Source organism: Bombus fervidus, chromosome 13 (genome assembly GCF_041682495.2).
Source record: "Bombus fervidus isolate BK054 chromosome 13, iyBomFerv1, whole genome shotgun sequence".
Classification (NCBI taxonomy): domain Eukaryota; kingdom Metazoa; phylum Arthropoda; class Insecta; order Hymenoptera; family Apidae; genus Bombus; species Bombus fervidus.
The window spans coordinates 3,326,046-3,346,708 of record NC_091529.1 but is presented as its reverse complement, the minus strand read 5'-3'; the positions used below and the strand labels follow the sequence as shown (position 1 = coordinate 3,346,708).

The 20,663-nt window shown below is 36.3% G+C and overlaps 1 protein-coding gene across 8 annotated transcripts in view; it reads left to right on the top strand.

The window, feature by feature from the left end:
• Window positions 1–20,663, top strand: part of Ih (hyperpolarization activated cyclic nucleotide gated potassium channel Ih) — a 220,861-nt gene that overhangs the window by 187,992 nt on the left and 12,206 nt on the right. For 5 of the 8 annotated variants that reach the window (XM_072015472.1, XM_072015480.1, XM_072015474.1 and 2 more), the window contains 6 exons: window positions 4,390–4,497; window positions 16,329–16,478; window positions 17,217–17,435; window positions 17,954–18,100; window positions 18,182–18,299; window positions 18,899–19,187. In XM_072015472.1, coding sequence (XP_071871573.1) covers window positions 4,390–4,497; window positions 16,329–16,478; window positions 17,217–17,435; window positions 17,954–18,100; window positions 18,182–18,299; window positions 18,899–19,187 — 1,031 coding nt within the window. The remainder of the gene's footprint in view (window positions 1–4,389; window positions 4,498–16,328; window positions 16,479–17,216; window positions 17,436–17,953; window positions 18,101–18,181; window positions 18,300–18,898; window positions 19,188–20,663) is intronic. The other 3 variants (XM_072015473.1, XM_072015475.1, XM_072015477.1) reach the window with 3 other exon arrangements.

The window sequence follows — 20,663 nt, the reverse complement described above, 5'->3', positions numbered from 1 at the left end:
AGTCAGAGATATCAGCCTTAGACATTGAAGAAGCCTCTATTCCCGTTTCAATTTTCGTGAAACAAGCTCTTGATCCGGCTAGCACATAGTCCCGTAGTCCCGACAATACTAAGTGTCACATGGATCATATAGAATCCCAAATTGACAGTCGAATTAAATTTTGAAAACAACGAACACGAATCCAGACACGAAGTATCCATGTTACACTGACTAGCTCAATCCTTGTGAAAGTTCTTAGGAACGATTTGGTATGACATGTTGTCATGTATATTTTTTTCTGCCGAATTTTGTTGGAAAAATCCCTTCAACCGTTAGGTACTAACGTGCGTTTCGTTTTTAATATATAGTCATTGAGTCGTGTCGAATACTGGGCATCTCAACAAGCAATTTCAATGTTTCTCGATACGATCTCGATGATATTGGTTCTTCATTTTGGATCGTCATCGTGTCTCTGTGTTCCAATTGCATAACTTTTCAAACTGAAGTGAATATGTAACGAGGTGCGCATATATATCGACCATGTGGATCGATAGTCGTTAATGTTTGTTTCATATGGAGAACGAGTTCTGCATATAGAGAGAAAATGAAACAGAAAGCGAGAGTATGCATGTAATTGTTTCTATTTCGTGATGTATCATGAAGCTAACGATGGTGATAGCTGAACCAAGTACGCAGTAGACACGATGATAATTAAGAACCAAGAATTCTCTTCGACTTTAAAAAAACGAAAATTTTTTTCTTCGATAACGATCGAGTTTCGTATGAAAAGCTAAGTAAAAAGAAAAAAGAAGGGACAATGGAATGAAAAGAAAAGAAAAGAGAAAAATTTCGATCCATCCCCGAACAAAAGACTCAGGATAATAGGAAAATACTGTCTGAGGTATTCGACACGACACGCTATCCACATGGCTGCTCTACAGACGAGAAAGTTGGTTGGATTGACCGTAGGTCTGCCTGTGAGTGTTAGGTGTATATTAACCCTATTTGCCCGACATTTTTTTGGCGATGTGCCCGTGTTCAGTGTGCTCCTACGTTTTATTCTTCCATTCAACCCTATATATCATCCCTATGTCATCCCAAGAACCACTCGATCTACCCCATTTGGTACGGAGACGAATTTTTCTCTGATCCAGTTGCGTCTCGTTCCCACATTTGCGTTTTGCTTGCTGTTCTATGTCGTTTAAATGCCTGATTTTTTTCAGAGTTTAGACGTTTCTAAACGTATTTTGTTCTCCTTGATTCCTTCGTCGTCCATTTTCGTCTCCCTTATCGCGTTGTTTCAGTTTCATTGGCATTTTTGTTCGCTGTTGTCTCCGCCTGTTCAAGTAGGAAAAGGCAACGATAGACAGACGCGTCGATGAATCAATGTTTCCATCATAGATTAGTAGAAATTTTACTTCGATCGTTATATCATACTTCTTTTAGTCTGGACGAAGAAGCAGCATGCGGGTGTACTCGACGATCGATCTCCTCGGCTGTGGTCTGTATATTTGAACGAACAGTTGCACCCCGATACTCGAAACAGTTGTCCCGACCTATCTGTTGTTTTTCTCGCTTAGCAAAGTGTATTTATCGATGTATCGTTCGTTTGTTCTTTATTTCCATGGTTGCTGCTCCCGTTGTTTTACGAAGTTCTGCCTGTTTCGTAAGAATGCAGTAAGTAGATGACAGAGATCGTTCGTTGTTCAACCGAACGCGATAGAATAGCACCGATTCTCGTCTTTTGTTACGCGTATCGTCGTGTCGACCTCGTCATCGCGAAAAAGAACCAGAAGAAGCAATCTTGAAGAGTCTCGTTTTCAACATTGAAGACTCGAATCTCACAAATCCACAGAAGGATACGAGGAGACATCTATTCGCATTTATAAGCAAACGGAAAATTTTACTTTTAAAGATATTTGAAAATATGTTTTAATTTATTATTCAAGGATATTTAAATAATTTCCTGTGTTAAGTAAATTCAAATTCGAAGAAATCTTGATTTACATCCAAATTTTTCGACGACCACGCGTTAGTATCAGTTTAAATTCAATTTCCAAGTGATGACCAGCAACGTGGTACGCCGGTTTTCCAGCTACTCGAAAATCCTGATCGAAATTGGATCTTAGAGAACGATTAATCATAGCTGTCGCGGAGGAGTGATAAATTGCGAGAGATTCGCGCAAGTCTGTTTTCGTTCGTTGATTTCCATTCCGTCGAGACAACCAGACAGAGAAACACGATGACCGTTGTTTCCATAATTTTCTGCACCCTTTCGAACGAGGGTTTTAATCGGTTCGCTCAGCCGCTGCGGTTAATAGGGGCGAAGAAACGAGAGCAGATCTCATCGGACTCTAATAAATCATTCGATCGATATCGTTCTTTGTTCCTGTGTTTCTTTCATTTAATCGTATTCTGTGATGGTTCTATTTTATTGCTATTATTTTCTACGCCTTCCTTCTGCGCCCAGATCGCTCGATGTTTTTCGTTTGTCATATTATTATTCGTGGAATATCATCAACAGTCATTTTGGTAATACAAATGGAGGCACAAAGAAAGTTCTGAACTGTATGTACAAGGAAATACATCTGTACAGAGTCTAACTGGTTGTGAAACGATATTTCTTAATTTATACGCTGGTAACTAATTTTCGTTTATTATGCACAAATGTCTGGCAATGAGACGCGGGATCCGACCGAATTATTTTATGGATCGAATAATAGAAAAATCCAGAAATTTGTGCTAATAAAAAATTTGAACAGATGTCAACCAATTCTGTTCGACACCTTTCAATTATTGCGATGAATCTTATTGTCCTTCTACCTTTTACTTGATCCTTTCGCTCCTTTTAACAAGAGATACCAATATTCGTACACTTTTTTATTTTCTCAAGCAAAATTCAGCAAACATATTGCCTTGTGTCGAAACGTCTTTGAACTTTATCGATGAAAAAAATCTACGATCGATAATACCATCGAGGAAAGAAAAACCGAAAATCGTCAGATTTCCTCGCTTCGTCATGAGAGCTCCTCACTGATTGAAGTAACTCTCCAATTTTATACAACGTTGCTACTAACCTGCTAAACGAAGGCAAAAGAAGTAATAAAAGAAATAACAATCGATCTCTCGAGCCTTTTATTACGAGCTTTGACAAGAAACTGCGGCTTCACGCTTGGTGCGACTGCTGCAACGAAAGCTTTGATATTAACGAATGGCTTCTTGATTCTTACTTCTCTTTAACTCACGAACTCATTAACTCTCTCTTCTTATTAATTATTATATATTTATTCCTATTCTTATTATTACCATTCTTATTATTATTATTTCCATTATTATTAATTACTATTATTATGTGCTGTTTACGGTCAAACTGTGCATCATTTGTTCTCCACGTCGTAATTTTGATCCACACTTCTGCGCCAATCCATCATCGCGTCTTGCACTCCAAGTCTGATATGATACCACCGATTACAAGAAACAAAAAATGGGAAGAAAAAATACAGTGTATAAAAAAAGAACACATATAGACGAACGAACGAACGAACGAACACGAAACACCCATGTTTTAACTACAACACGATTTTTTATTTATCTTCTTTCCCTTTTCTAATCGACGATATCGTACGTCTACTTAACTACACGAACCAGCGTTCGAGAAGAGGATGGACGATCGGAAACATATTCACCCCTCGATCGATCGATCGATTCATTTATTCACGAATGGACACGAATACTTTTCGACGATGATTTGTACACGCAACGAATGACCAACTAACAATGAGAAAACCTGTCGTTGATATACTTAAGTTTACACGATTAAGCGTAATCCTGCTATGAATAAACTTGGAGAAAATGAAAGATAGCGCGTTGTTCTCGTGGATCGGTGTATCGATCACGATCTATGCTGACAAGTGCATAGATACGCACGAATCATAATTGAAATAAGCGAATGACGAGTGGATCTTGATGTTACATTTTTTAGGAACAGCGTCGTTCTACTTGTGTCTTCCACCTTCCTCCTTTTCTCGACGGAAAGCGTTTCTTTCACGGAATACGTTTTGCTCGACGAGAGAACAAAAAGAAAGAACGAAACGAACGAAACCGACAGTGTGCAAAGGAAAAATAGAAAGGCAAGAAGAAAAGAAGGAAAAGGAAAAGAAAGGAAAGGAAAGAAAGAAAGAAAGAAAAGAAACGGAAAGAAAGAAAGAAGAAAGAACAAGGAACTTGAATACCTAAACCGATCTTACTCCTTCTATTTTCTGTTCCCTCTCTTTTTCTCTTTTTCCCCTCACTATCTTGTCTATTTCTATATTTTCTGTCTTTCTCTACCTCTTTATTACGAATCTTCTTGATAACCTGGCCCTTTTCTTACTATACGTCTTGCTATGTCCCGCTTTCTTTTGTTTCTAGATATTGCAGAACCTACAAAAAAAACGCACTGAGCGGAGGGGGCGCCTAAGTTCTGACAATATGAGTAAAAAGAAGTCCGGTTTCAGCAAAAGCGACCTTATTTTTAAGGTAACCCGCCCTAACGAATGCGCGAGCTCGCGTCCGCTCGAGGTTCGCGATCGTGTTCGTCGAACCCGCCTCGAGACCACCTTGGGTCCCGTTTTCACGAGACTCGAGCGAACCATGCCGACTCTGTCCGCCCTGTGTTCTTCTCGCAAAACCAAAACGCCAAGAAATAAGGGAATTTCTAGCGAAGAATATCCTTAAATAAATATATTGCGATAAATATCTCGTTTCGTAAATATTTGATGAAACAGGGAATCGGATGAGTTCACAAAAAGTACATATAGTCAGTTCCCATGAAAACGAACTGGATAATTCACGGTTGATTTGTCAGACGAATAAGTAAACGGAATAAGAGAGCATGAACAGAGGAGAAAAAGGAGAGTCAGCAGTGTGTCGTTCGATCGATGTCTCGCGAAGAACAGGAAGAGCGATCACGAGGAGGCTGGACGCAGGAGCTGTACGCTGATTGGCTCGTTGGTTTATTACAAACATTCGCTTCTACTTTCCGCCGCATTATACATTACATATTACCCGCAGCAATAGCCTATGCTTCTTATACATTCACCATCGGCACCCGCCTAGCGATGAGAAAGTACCAAAGTGTATTTTTATTTCTACAAATATATATATATATATACATTTATACATACATACAATATATTGTGTGTGACGTTACTATATATGTATATATTACTTTGAAGAAATTTCACCGACCAAACCCAAGTTGTGAAAAACAAAAAAATGATATAGAAGAAATATATATATATATATTTCTATATATATAACGAGAAAAATATGTAAAAAAAAAAACGCCCTATTCTCGAGGCAGTCAGAGCTGATTTGCTCTCTGACTCGTTTTCGAGACGATCTGTCATCTCGTTGTCGAAGTTGACGAGCTATTCGTTCCCATGCGCGAAATCAACGAAAAGAGAAACAATAGGAAAAAAAAAATGAAATAGGAATCGTAAATAAAATACTCGACTATCATGAAGAAGCAGACGTCTCCACGTCTAGATGCAATCGTCTACTCGTGGATCCTTCCTCTCTCTTTCTCTCAACCATCTCTTTGTCTCATCCACTTGTTTTTTGTCGTGTTTTAATATATATATTTCCTTCTACTTGTCCGCTTTTCCATCCTTCGCGATTTTTTACAGAGAAAAAAGAAACCGAAAGTATTTGTCTTATTTCTTTCCGCCTGGATAGAAATAATTTATCTGTCTCTATTTCTCTCTGCTCTCGCGATCTCCTCCCTATCCAGCAAACAACCCAATCGTCACACGGCATGTGTGTTCCATTAGGACTTTCTCAACGCTTCCCAGACGACCCTCTAGTTCCATGGAACGATTGATCCGACGAGCCGGAAGAACAGATGGCCGCACTCTTTGCTACCATACTAAAAGCCACTGTCCACGCACTGTCTCTTGAAACGCTTTTTTTATCGCTAGACGGTGTGCACGATCCTTTGGAAACGAGCGCACGTTGATTGGGCGTCCCTTCTCTGTCGCTTTGTTGCAAATCGCACACTGTTGTCCGCTGTTAGCGATGGGCGGTCGACTCTCTGCCCCGGGTTTTCGCGAGACTCTCCCTTGCTCGAATTGCTTTCGATGTTTTCGGGGACGTTGGGGATCCGGGGGATACGGTGAAAGTCTCTAAACGGGGTTACGAAAAATTCCGGAGAGTTTTAAGGAACCGTAAGACTTTCGTTTATTATGGAATATTCACTCTTTTAATGTTAGGTTTAAAACTGATCGAAATATTAATTAACGATATCTCTTCAAAAATTCTGCAAAATTAGCAAAAACGTAACTGTGGTAACTGGTTATAGTTACGGAGTTCGACGAATTTGGAGAAAACGTAGATGATAAAGAAAGTAGTAGTAGCAGTAGAAGGTAGAAGGAAAGATCGTCATCTTTTGCTTGGAGTAAACTAACGTTGTATTTAAGTGTACCGAATTCATGTTGTTGTATCTTCACCATGTAATTAGCACTTTCTTTTCAGATGTATTGAAACGTATGGTTAATAAGTAGGTAACATTAACACAAATATTCAAATATAAATATTCAAAGAAAAATTAAAAAATCGATATTTCTCTTTGTGAATGTAAATAGTACTCGAACTGAGAATTAATTAAGAATTGTTTCAGCAAATCACGTTCTGCCGTAGTGATTAATAAATAAATAACATTGGAAAAAATATTCTTTGCAACTGTATTACAATTAGAAAATTGATATTTGTCTTAATGAATCTAAATAACGCTCAAACTGAGACCTAATTAAAAATTCTTTCAGTAAATCACATTTTATCCTAATGATCAACAACTAGATACCGTTAAGAGAAATATTCTTTGTAACTTTATAATAATCAACTAAGAAACTTGATATTTGTCTTAATGAATCCAAACAGTACGCAGACGGAGAACTAATTAAGAATTCTTTCAGTAAATCACGTTGTACTGTGAACTAATCAGTTTTGTACTTTCTGTAAGTATCTTTCTATTCTAACTTAAATATCTCACAAATGGAAACTAGAAAAATCAGAAATTATCTCTTTCGTATCTATAAGTATTTCTTCGTAAGACAAACCATATTAAGCGGTGTTTAATTTGTAATTTGAAATTAAAAGCTATTCTAAGAACACGGCTAACGTCTTTGAAGGCTCTTGTCTAGACTTATCATAGACTAGAAGCGTTCGAAGCGATTCGACACTCGCAATTACGCGTTCAATAGCGATTCGAGAACGTGTCAAGCCGATCGTCACAGCTAATCGACTTGAGAATCTACCCCGGAGAGAACCACCCACCCCCGGTGTCCCCCGCCTCCCAGCATTTATACGAGGCGCATCGCTGCTCTTTTCTTCTAGATGACTAACGAAAACGGAAATGAAACGAACCAGAAAAAGGAAAGGGGATAACAATTAGGGCGCATTGTATGAGAGTAGAGAGCTCGCTACCCCAGCCGCTGCTCTGCGAACCGACCTTCACCATTTTTCGCCTCCTCTCTCTGTTTTCCACAGCCCCTTCAGCCTCTGTTGCTTCTCAGCCAAGAAAAAAGAATATATGTGCACCCCTTTGTGATACTGGCTGGCTATCTGTTTTGTGGCTGCAAGCAGGCGCAAAGAAATAGAAAAGATCATAGTGAAAAGAACATATAGAAAAAATTAAAAAAACAATATAGAAAAAAATGCAGAAAAAAAGAAACGGTAGCGAGAGGAAGAGGTGGCTTGCTTCTCGTTGCTTAGAGCCTGGCTTCTTTGCCGCTTCATGATTATTTGACTTGGCAGCTGGCGTTTCTTTTACGTTCTCTGTCTCTCGCTCTGTTCCTGTCTATCCCCTTCTGTCTATCAATTTTTCGTTTTGTTTCATTTCTTCCATTTTGCTTTTCCGTTTCGCGCATCTTTTTTCTTTCTTTTTTCTTTTCTTTTTTTTTTTTTTTTTTTGGTCCGTCAATTTATCACGTCCCTTTATTCTTCCTCCCTTTTTCTTCTTTTTGGCTTTTTGTTTTAATCGGTTCTGCTTTTGTCATTTTTTTCTCCCTCGAATTTTTGGTTTCGTTCTTTCGTTCTTACCGGTGTGTCCATCGCGATTTAGCCGTCTGAACGTCCTGGAGAACGTTCAGCCCCGATTGATGATCGGTCGTCCTCCTCGATTACCCCATCGTCTCAGTGCCTCAGTTTTATTTTTGTTCCCTCGTTCGTTTGTTCGACCCTTGTCCCTCGATTCTTTTTCCATTTTTTCTTTCTCCTTGTTCTTTCTTTCGGTTTGTTCAGTTGTCGTTGCGTTGTTTCTTTTTTGTGTTATTCCTTGGTTTCTGTGTACTTTAAATTTTGTTGATTAGTAACGCTGTTGCCACACCTGTACGCGGCGCGCGCGCGTCCACGAGCACGCCACTTTCGACGTGATCGAGGCGCGCCCTGTGCCAAGCACGCGCACGCGTCGCGTACTTGTACAATATACAATAACCGCCATATCGTTACTTGTACTTTTGACCATTGATGACCATTTAGCTGTTCATTTATTACCGTGAAGAGTTGTGTTACGACAAACGCTTTCGTCTTTTTTAAATGGACTTGTGACTGTCTCTTGTAGAACAGAAGGTTGGATGTTCAGTTTTAATTCAATGTATATGTATATGTATATCGTTCCTTTGTTCGTTTGTGTCTCGTTATCTTTTTCCTTTTTTTTTCTTTTGTTTTCTGAATGATTCAAACCATGCGTATGCATATCCACTATGCGCGCGCTCCCATGCGTGAATAGTATATACGTGTATGTAATTACACGCGCATTATTATACATACGTGTGTATACCCCACGTTGTGTAATGCAACAAAATGCAGCGAATAAACTAAAGAAAAATAAAAAAGAAAAAGAAGAAAAAAAACGGCAAATCGCAATATTCTCTGGTCGTGTGCCGTTGTGTGTCCACGTGTCCACGTCCACGTGTCTCTGTGTCGTGTAGCGCGCGCGCGCGCGTGTGCGCGTATGTGTACCGCATGAACTATATATGATGTTTGTTAGTTTGTTCCTTTGTTTCGTTTGTTTTAATGCCAGGTAATGTATTGAAACTAGTTGTGGTCTAGCAGTAAGTTTTTTCATCGCCCTGTTTTTTTTACCCGTACTTTGTCCAGTAGGCGCAAAGAACAATACACTGTGACTTATCACAGCCATCATGTATAACATATCACGATAATGATAACGACACGCGCCGTTTCCATTCTACCAGCCGTTAGTTAGCCGGATTCTGTACGCTTCTATGTCGAGATCGAATGACGATTTCTGAATTCCTTCGGAGTTCGGGGATTACAACGAAGCATTACGGAACATTACGCACGTCATGATTGTATACACGCGTTGTACCGTTGCTTCTTGCCGTATCGAACAGTCGGACGGACGACAAGCGAAACCGAAGTTTCGGCATTCCTTTGATCAACCAAACGTTGCCGGACACGATTCCCATCGCCATTCGATTTCGTGTTCGATGATACACGCACCGTGATTGCCCGATATTCAGACAACCGCGGTTTTGATTTAATAGAGGTATTCGTTGCTGTTCTGTCGTCTCGTTATTGAGACGTGTATGTATGCATTGACACACGCTATCTGTGAAATCAATGGTTGTCTCGCAACGAAATTATTCTATGACCATCCCAAGAAAAACGTAGTTTTATGGTTTCTGTATTAAATTGTATTACAGTGTTTTAATGGTTTAACGCTGACAAAAGATTTTGGATTGGTCAGTTCTGTTTGTTTATTATAAAAAAGTTTGTTACGTACATTACTACAATATGTATTATGGTTCGTAGAAAGAAATATTCATTTCTATCGATTATAAAAGCGTAGATCCTATTAAAAAGGTTATATATTAAAATGTAGCACTGCTTCTTCCACATGACATTACAAGTATTTTGAGAAAAATAAGTATTTTTAGTATATAGGTATTAAATTAGTGAAATACCATATTATCTTTTTTATGTAATATCGTGAATGATTTGAATTGAAAGATATAAATTGTATTATCTCGAAAAAAGAACAATTTTAACGCTGCAAATTAATCTAATGTAGTAAATATAAATGTAAGTAAATGATACCATTTTCTAAATGAGGAAGGTTACAATGTGGTACATTAATTGTTACGCTAGGACACATTCTTTTTCACTGTAAATTCACTATAATAATGATAAGTATAAGTTTTCGTTACGAATTAATGCTTTACAGTGATAAACAGTAATGATGCTGACAATGATATGGATACTATTTTCTTAAAAGAAAAATGTATGGTACTATGAATTATATATTTGTCGAAGCACGATGCTTGTGCACTTGACCACTTGTTTTCCAAGTGGTGTAATATCACTTGCAAAAAGAGATTGATTACGTAGTATTACATCTTCTCTGAACAATATTGATCAAGTCGAATACATAACACTTCCAACGGAACTCAATCGATCACGTAGTACTACGTTTCTTGCATAGCAGAATCTGTTACGTAATTCAACATTCCTTGTAAATTGACATTGATCGTGTAGTACTATAGTCTTGAATAACACGAGGTGAATCATTGTCTACGCAATATCGTACATGGCTATGTATCTAAGAAACGTAATTATTAATCAGACAATCATAAATTGATAATGAATCATAAATAAATCAGAAATTTCTCGACAAGGAATAATTTATCAGTCACGTAATACGTGAGCTTTTTTATAACCCTATCATAACACTACGTTATCTAATCATGCCAAACCAACTGCGAACAACCAAACACGTAATTGTTCGTTAATGCCTAATAAAGTACTTTAAATTGTTAAATCACATCGTATCGCGTTGTTTCGCAATTTTAATTGTGGCGTTCTATGTTATTATCAAACACCAATCAGAAATCATACGACTCTGTAGTCATCTACATTGTAACTTTATACATAACCTACAAAGTGAAAAGATAAGATAGTATAACTTGTTTCCTTCGTATCTATTTAAGTATTTCTGGAAATTAATGCGTTTTATCATAAGAAAATTATTGTTGCTCGATGTATCATTATATATAAGAACATAACTTGCTTTAATAATAGTAACAATAATTTTCATAAACGATCATATACGATACACATGTAACACTACCGAACGTGTTAATTGGCTATGAAACAAAGCAATCAATCACAAAACCACGCGATACTACAGTAAAATAACATACATTTACACTACAATAAAATCTCTACACAATTGCGAGTAATGTCATTTAACCATTATCCAACAATGAGACAAAGAGCACAATAACGCTATATACATCCTTTCTTATCAGACGAAACCAAAATACCAAAAATAATCAGTGTCGCCATCTTCTACGAAGGAAGTGCGAAGCTTACTGCCAAGTCCCTCTACCGTTTAACTTCCTGTATCTCGAGTTTCTCGCTTAATTCTCCCTATTGCGGTATTCTCGATTACCACAGATAGTGTGTCTCGATGCGATCTCCACTGTTACCAGGCGAAGATCGCCGCAAGTTTCGGAAAGGGGCCCGGAATTAGAGCAACAATAAGAGGACGATAACATCGAAGGTTCTTGGCTGAATATCGGGCCGTTGCTGGCCTCTAAATTGGAAAAGTTGTGTCGAGATTGGTCGTGGATTACGGGGTCAGAGATGATCGTTCTCCCCGCGATCGGGCTTCCTTTGGCACGTGCGCACGCGCGCGCTTCCGCCACAAGGAAAAACGGAAACACGCGAGCGTGCGCGTTACGTGTGCTGTACATACACACGATACGCACATCATCGAACTTCTGAAACCGATCCTTAGACTTTAGACCCTGGATCGATTTGGAGGCCGCGGAGAGCACTCTCGATGGGATTTTAGAGAGCCAAATTAATTGCCAACTAGATTTCTAAAAATGCTTTTTTTTACTCTTTTTTTTCTATTGCTAGTTTTTTCCTTGTTTTCTTCTTTTTTTAGTTCGATTCCAGGTCACTGGATTGCGGGGAAAGATCAAACGAATTTTTTGAAGAACGATAAGTGCTCGTTTGTACAGCAGAACTTGGTTTATCTGTTTACTGATGAAATTTGTGCTACTTCGTAAAAATCTTGACGGTGCACTAGTACTCGTCCGGATTAATTGGTTTAACTTTTTCTATGTAACTCCATGGGTACACTTTTTTAAGCTTTGTTAATGATTCAATGAAATTTTTAAGAGCTTGTTAGACTGATCGATGATCGGTTGTTAAATACTCTGGCGATTAAATATTTAAATAGAAAATTGAATTTGCAGTAGCAACAGGTTAATTGTTAGAGAAATTTCATTGTGACATTGTAATATAAATCAAGGTTTTTTAATCCTTAGCATATTAAAATGGTATTATCGAAGTTCTATGCCAAAAGAGATTCAATGATCTTATGCTTTCTTTTATCGTTATGCTAATTCGTATTATCGAAGCTTCGTCATAACTATAGCCGGATTGAAATTGATCAAAATATTAGTAGAACTTGTGAATTTTATTAAATAGAAATGTTTATTTTGACTTTCACATACTCAGTGTGTGATAAATAATAACGTTATAAATAAATTCACAATTTTAAATATCATAGCTTCGATTAAAGTTGAAAGTCTTTCTGTCTGTGTTTACAAAAACATTCTTTATATGTCGTATAATATAAAAATGAAAAAATTTGAAAGACAGCTTTAACGAAAAAAGATTTAACAATTACAAATGACAATTTTCTTGCACATTAACTTTCAAAAATTAATTGAGTAGCATCACACGTAAATTCTGTTATCGTAACTTCGTTTATTTCTGATTTCAAATTAAATTAAATTGTATAGCTATAGTTAAAGATATGTAAGTTTTTAGATACTTTCGAGCGATAGTGCAAGTTCCATTATCGCGGTTATCGTTTTATTCGCGAGCCAATATAGAATAACGGTGTTCAATGACGTAAAGACGTACATAGTTTCTAAGAAATATTTAATAACTCATTCGCTCTTATTTATTCTGACGCAAATACGCAATCGTTTTACTGTTAGTTAGTAAACAAAACAAAAAGAAGAAAACTAACAAACGACAGCATTTCTCTGGGAGTTTTTTAACATTTATGCAAACGTCATTTCAGGTGTTATTTTATCTATGCTTACTTACTGCTATTTGTGAATGAAACATAGGTATAGAAAAATCATATACAATATATTTGCCAAAAGTATTAATAAGTTATTAACAAGTAAAAATTAAGAATATATTTATTGAGGTCCGTAAGTAAGTCCATGCCTTTGTATGCTAAGGATTACATTCTACGAACAAAAATTTCAGGAAGTTTATCAAACGTGGCGATGAAATATTTTTATACAGTTTTGAACGTAAAATTTTCTTATACAAACGAAGATTTATCGAATTTGCAATGGTATTTTCTTTTTGAAAAATCGTGTTTTACAAACAGTAGACAACAATTTGCTTATTTATTTCAACATAAAAACGATGTTTTTTATCGTATTTTTCAAAACATTTTGGATTTACAATGGTATTTTACAAAAACTAAGCTTCGCGTAAAAAATCGACTGCAGTTTGCTTACTCACGGCTTCGTAAAAACGAAGTTTTATGATATTTCTCGAAAAATTTCAGATTTGCAGAGTACATCTGCTCTTTACAAAATCGCGTTTCGAAAAAATGAACAAAAATTTATTTGTTTATACGTGTCTGCATAAAAACGAAGGTTTATCGTGATTTCTAGAAAAAATTTCAGATTCATGGTGGCATTTCCACTTCGCGAGACCTCGTTTCACGAGCGAAAATAGACGACGGTTTGCTTGTTTGTCGCAAACCGCTCGTAAATAGGGCGAAATACGTGTCGATTCTTTAATAATGCCAATCGTGTAGTCGTAAATAATTCTCGACGCATTCCGCGCGGAAGTAAAAACGCGTTGGGCGTGACTTCGTTCGTGTTTTTGAAATTCAAATCGCACCCGTCGAAGATTCAGAGCGGTCGAATTGCATGAATAATTCGATAAACGTTACACTCGCGTCGAAATTTCGACGTGGCGCGTGTTCCTAAAGGAAAAAACGAGCTCTCCCCGCAATAATTCAACGTGATTTATTCCGTTTTCTTCGCTGCTAATGAATCTTTGATCAGCTCGTTAACCGGTGTATCGGTAAATTTTTTATTGAAACATTCCATCAACCGTTCGACCAATTGATTTCGCGATCGTAGAGCAAACACAGATCCGTGGTGACGCGTAAATGAAAATCGCGAAACAGTTCAATATCCATGTAAAGTTTAAAGAACAAAAGTTATTGGCGGAATTTATTGGGAATCGATTGACAGAGTTTATCTGAGCTTTTTTGATATTGGATAAACGTATTTTTTAATTCGAAAGGTAGTTTTAGTTAAACACGGGTAAACAATGCGTCGTTACAGGCGAGAACTACCTGTAGAATTTTGTTTCGATTACTACTATGATTTTTCAAAAGCGTAGCCAATTTTTCCCCGGAAGTTCCAGTTAAAAAATTACATGTTAAATACGTGTGTATGTTTTTACTTTATTGATACTGTTCATAATTATTCGCGTGTTCGTATTTGTGAAAAAAATTAAGTTATACTATAATATTTTATTAAAATACTGATATTGTTACAACATATTGAGTAATATAAATTGACAAACGAGAGTGTGACTTCTATAATAATGAATAAATATTTGTCACTATATTTCGTACAATTGGCTTTACGATAAGGACGTGCCATAATATACAATAAGCCTTCATGTTAAAATTTCATATTGGGCCACGAAAATAGAACTACTATTGCCAAAATAATGAATTGAATAATTCAATTGACTCCAAAATTAGGACAAATTATAGTAATTATATGATACTGGTAAAATATTGGGACATGGAAATGGTAGTACTGCTCCCATAACAGTGAATAAATAATTATCATTATATTTGTCGTTATTCAATTATCTCCAAAATTGGAACAAGCATATAACAATCCAGTCATAGTTGATAAAATTTTACAAAATGATATATAGGAAATATGATATATTAATATATGAAGTGCCACATATAAAACTCAGGTTTGTCATAAAATACCGTAATAAAATATATTTACTATCAAGTACAAACATTATATTAATTGGAAGCAAAAAATGTTACTCACTTTCAATAATTATGGACAGCTTTCCCTCCTCTTTATATATTTTATAATATCAAAATATTATTCAATATTTAATAAAATTAAAATATTGTTTAATAAAAACAAAAATTATACAGCAATTTTATTTAATGGGTCAGCTCTCTTCCCTTCGGAATGGTTTCCGCCGTCTCCAGCTTCTTTTCTTAGTAAGGACTTGGATTCCCATATCGTGCTTATGGCGCACTGTTCAGCCGAAAAGTTTGCAGTTCACAGTTGATCGAGCACGATCGATCGTCGATTTGAAATCATTATCGAACACCAGAACTTGTCCTGAACATGTCTGGCCCATAAGCCAGGTCTGAGAATCTTAGCCTAACAGTGCAAATGACTGATACATATATATATATATATATATATACACATATGTTGTATACATTATATATATATATTTTTTTCCTTTTTGTTTCATCTGTTAGAGCATTTGTAGAGTAATCATTATTATAAACGTTCTTTAGGTTACATTGACTTGTTCTTTTGTGTGCCACGTGATGCGTATTTTCTAATGTAGCATGCTTTTTGAACTGAAAATTGAAACCCGAAAGTATGAACAGCGAAAACTACTTAGGAAAGGAAAAACACTGAAATCGTTCGCGTTCAGACTCGAAATTTTGTCTCACTCCTTAAATCACGAATTAAAAAATCCTTTGCATCCTAAATATGAAAAAGGACGAAAATACCTTCATTACTTAGGCTGCGTTTTTTCTACACGTAGAAATATAAAATTTCTATAAATTAAAGGGAGAGATATCCATAAAAATTTCAATAAATTAAGATAAACTAAACATTGAAAAATTTCTATAAATATAGAAAGTTTCGACGATTTATGTCGTGGCTGATAACTATACAGGCATATCTGCATAAGGAATGATTAATAATAATGGCATTATGTCGAAGAAAAGGATGACTGTTTCGGTTCTGAACGTCGAAACGTTAGGTAGTTTACTTGGCCCTTGACTCAGACGTTTGGATAAATATTTGGACTATGATAGTTTTTTTTTGACAATGTATTCAGTGAATTAATATTTGACGGGTTTTTGTGCAACACTCGCTTATTTGCTGTACACTACGCAACCGGAGCTTTGGATAACGAGAGAAGTTTTTAACTGAAGTGTGAACAACATCCTGGCGCCCGAAGCTGGCACGAGAATAAACCTTTGTCGTTGTTGTTGGCAGTTCCTGAATATGGCGTCGGTGTTCATGCGGATTTTTAACCTGATTTGCATGATGCTCCTAATTGGTCACTGGAGTGGCTGCCTACAATTCCTGGTCCCAATGCTTCAAGGGTTTCCTAGTAACTCATGGGTCGCCATCAATGAATTACAAGTAAGTAATGTGACGAGCTCGACAAAATTCGAGATCCTCGCTCGTTCGAAATCTAGCCGAGTTACGAGCTTCTTTATTCCAATTAGATTTCATGGTACTAGCTTGTGACATATGTATACTCGTCCTGTTTTCTCCTTTTATGTGATAAGTATAAAATAAAATACTGACGAATTTGTTGATGAGGTTGCGTATTGAACACTGCGAAGAAGATCAAATCTGGAGAACCACTATCGTCTTCCTTAAAATATAATTCAGATTGAACAAGTATTTAGTAAGAAAATTTCTGAGGAAAAGAGAAATAATGAAAAATAAACTTTTCTTCTTCTCCTCGCAGTTTCTTTCTTTCACACGAATGGCTTATTTCCTGAAAAGTTTGAAAGAACAAAGCGGAATGAAAGATTCTGAAAAACAAGAGGCGTACCTTAACCCCCTCCTTTTGCAATTCTTTCGTCTGCTAATGGCTTTTTCTTTTATAATAGGCCTATTCTATCGTTATCCTCGAATCTAAAATGCCTTGGCTAAAAACTAAGAAGGAAAATAACGATCTCTTAACCTATTTTCCTCAAAGAAGGAAATAATAACAATATATATATACATATAATACCATCGCTAATAGTTGTAAAAAATATGACGTCCAAAGTTAATCATAATATTTTTTGTACCAGAAGGACAAGTAGAGAAAGTTGGTGCTTTTACGACAGGTCACTGTCGTAATATTTTACTATCGTCTTCTTTCAGGACTCATTTTGGCTGGAACAATACTCATGGGCCCTTTTCAAAGCCATGTCGCACATGCTCTGCATAGGATACGGGAGGTTTCCACCGCAATCCTTGACCGACATGTGGCTCACTATGCTCAGTATGATCAGCGGTGCTACCTGTTATGCACTTTTCCTTGGACACGCGACGAATCTCATTCAGTCGCTCGATTCCTCCAGGAGACAATACCGCGAGAAGGTATTTAATATTCGACGAGCGAGCCACGAATCATTGAAGAAAATCCTTGCACTTTCACCCTTCTGATTCTCGTTACTGTCAGTGTCAAATTCTCTAGAGTTCATGGTCGGAATATTGTCAGTAGTGTCTTTCGTGTAACTTATAACGAAGAATATTTTACTTTCAGTCTGACAACACTATGAAATCATAAACAATACTTGAATTAAAATAATGTATCATAGAATACTGGATAATATGAAGAAACGAATTTATCTTATTGTTCTATCTATTTTTTCTATTCTATCAAAATTCTAGGAATGTCATGTTCAAATGTTAGAATGTCCAAAACCATCAACCAACATCGACATTTATAATAATTTTTATCAATGCCTGTTGTAATTAGCTAAAAGACCATCGAGCACAGAAACTACCTCTTTAGTACAAATTCGATTAAGAATCTTCCTAAATGAAATTAATTAACGTTCAAAGCGCAGAATAAGATGTTTAAGGATAGAAATTAACCATTGTACTCGAACCAGGTAAAACAAGTAGAGGAATACATGGCCTATCGAAAGTTACCACGAGAAATGAGACAGAGGATCACGGAATATTTCGAGCATCGCTACCAGGGCAAATTCTTCGACGAGGAACTGATCCTCGGAGAGCTGTCGGAGAAATTAAGAGAAGTACGAGCCCCAGAACGAGAGACTATGGTCTACTAATTGCCCGATTTCAACAAATCCTAACGTGTTCCCGTTTCGTTCTAGGACGTGATCAACTACAACTGCAGATCGTTAGTCGCGTCCGTGCCATTCTTTGCCAACGCCGATTCCAACTTTGTCTCGGATGTCGTTACCAAACTGAGATACGAAGTCTTCCAGCCGGGTAAGTATCAATTACTTGACTGAATCGTTAGAATTGAAAAGAATCTTTATACTAGCAAGTAGAAAAAATTCTTGAATTATCGAGGGAACTTGAAATGGTATTATCGTTACAACGAACAAATTTCAAAATTTATAATTTAGTAAAATACTGATTTGATAAAAATATTCCAAAGAAATATTCTATGAAAGTTATTTTCAGATTTGTCTTTTAAATTATTATTAAACTAACTTCTCGAACAATCCAATAGTCAAACTACGTTATTTAAGAAACACAACGATGAGAATATCAATTCTTCAAATCTAAACTTTAATCTACTATTCCTCGCTAGAAACAACTTCCTTACATAAACTTTTGACTAACGTAACTCTGAAAAAGTTCAAACATAAATGATATTTCTTACTATACACACATATATACACGTACATACAGTCACGAAAGTAAAAGAAAAACGAACAATTCTCAGTATAACTTGAAACCTCGCCTAACATTAAATTCTTACGTCCCCCTCGAACAAAAGTCAACGTTCGAGCAACAGACACGTTGCAACAACAAATTTAAGGAAGATCTCTTAATAATAGCGAAGCGACAAAATTTTGCAGGTGATATCATCATCAAGGAAGGTACGATCGGCTCTAAAATGTACTTCATACAAGAAGGCATAGTCGATATCGTGATGGCGAACGGCGAGGTCGCGACTTCGCTGTCGGATGGCTCGTACTTTGGCGAGATCTGTCTACTGACGAACGCGAGGAGGGTAGCCTCGGTCCGTGCCGAGACCTACTGCAATCTCTTCAGCCTCTCGGTGGATCATTTCAACGCCGTGCTGGACCAGTATCCATTAATGCGCAGAACGATGGAAAGCGTTGCCGCCGAGAGGTATAAGCTTTGGTTAGGTTTGTTCTATCGAGTTGGTGTGCTAATAGATGTCAATCATCACTCCCACTTCCATGTTGATTTTGTTGAACATTGTGTACTGTCCGATAAAGCGAGTTCTATCAGTCATTCTTATTATTATTATCTTTATTTTATTATTATTTTAATTTTTTTTATTATATTTATATTGTTATTATTATTATTATTGCTATCTAAAAACATTTCATATTCGCTTATCTCTTCAACACATCTTTATTCTTCTTCTTATTATTATTATTATTATTACTATTATTATGATTATTATTATTCTAATATAATTTCTTTCGTATTTGTCTGTGCTGGTTTTCAACTCGATACGCTTGTTTTGCATACACTTTACACACACAAAAAGGAAAATGATAAAGACTCTTATTTGGCTGGACGTTCTTTTTTGCGATTGAAGAATCTCTCTTATTGAACGTGACAGTGCAGAATCTTTGTTTTCTTGGGGAGAAAGTATTACAACGAAAAGCGCACTAACTTGCGATCCAGGGACGAGTATCCGTTAGATACTCGTCCCCAATTAATCGAGAGGGTTTTTTGAGATTTTTTCAACTTCGTTTTTTTTTTTTTTTGTGAATATTCTCTCTCGACACGTGATTCCCCGTTCGACAAACGATCGTGTTTGTAGAAATGGCACGGGAGTCGAACGGGGTTTCATCCGTTCGAAAAGAAAGAAGAAAGCTTGGAACACCGCGACAAAATATCTTCACACTCTTAACACATTCACTATACATAGTAATGTTGTATTCATAATTTTGCAAACATACTTTATAAATCAGTTCTGGATTTCTCGGTTTTGCCGCATCTCCGCAGAGTCACATACTTCTCTTTGGTTCTAGATAGAAATTTTATGATTTATTGATCAAAGTAATTGATGCACTTTTATAGATAACGGTATTGCAGTAGAGTTTCTTGTTGTTTTTATGCACCAGTATTGTTTCTCTTATTGAATCTGTTTTGATTACATTGCTATAGCTTATCTATCAAGTTTATGGTTCACTTTGAGTTCAAATAGTTGGGCGTTTTAATCCCTCAATATAAACTCCAATGAATTATAACTGTAATAAAGAGTATAAACTCAAGCAACAATCAAGATTTTAAATTTACAATATGTGAGTGTCAATGAATTATCCTATAAACTAATCATAAATCGGTCATTTATTTCAAGAAGAGTTATTTAAAAATAAAAAAAGAAAATTATTTTATAGAAGACTAAACTATTTTCAACACATCAGTCGTATATTTTTATCTATTTTCCTATTCCATTTAGAAGACAAAAGATTTAATCAAAATACTATTTTGGAATACCATTTGGAAACTGAAAATTCTAATAAATTTCGATAACTGTGATAATAATATCGTAATGACGCTACCTTTGTATCGTAATCATGAACAATTCTAACATTTATATAAAAATACCATTTCTCTTCTTCAAATTCCCAAATTCTT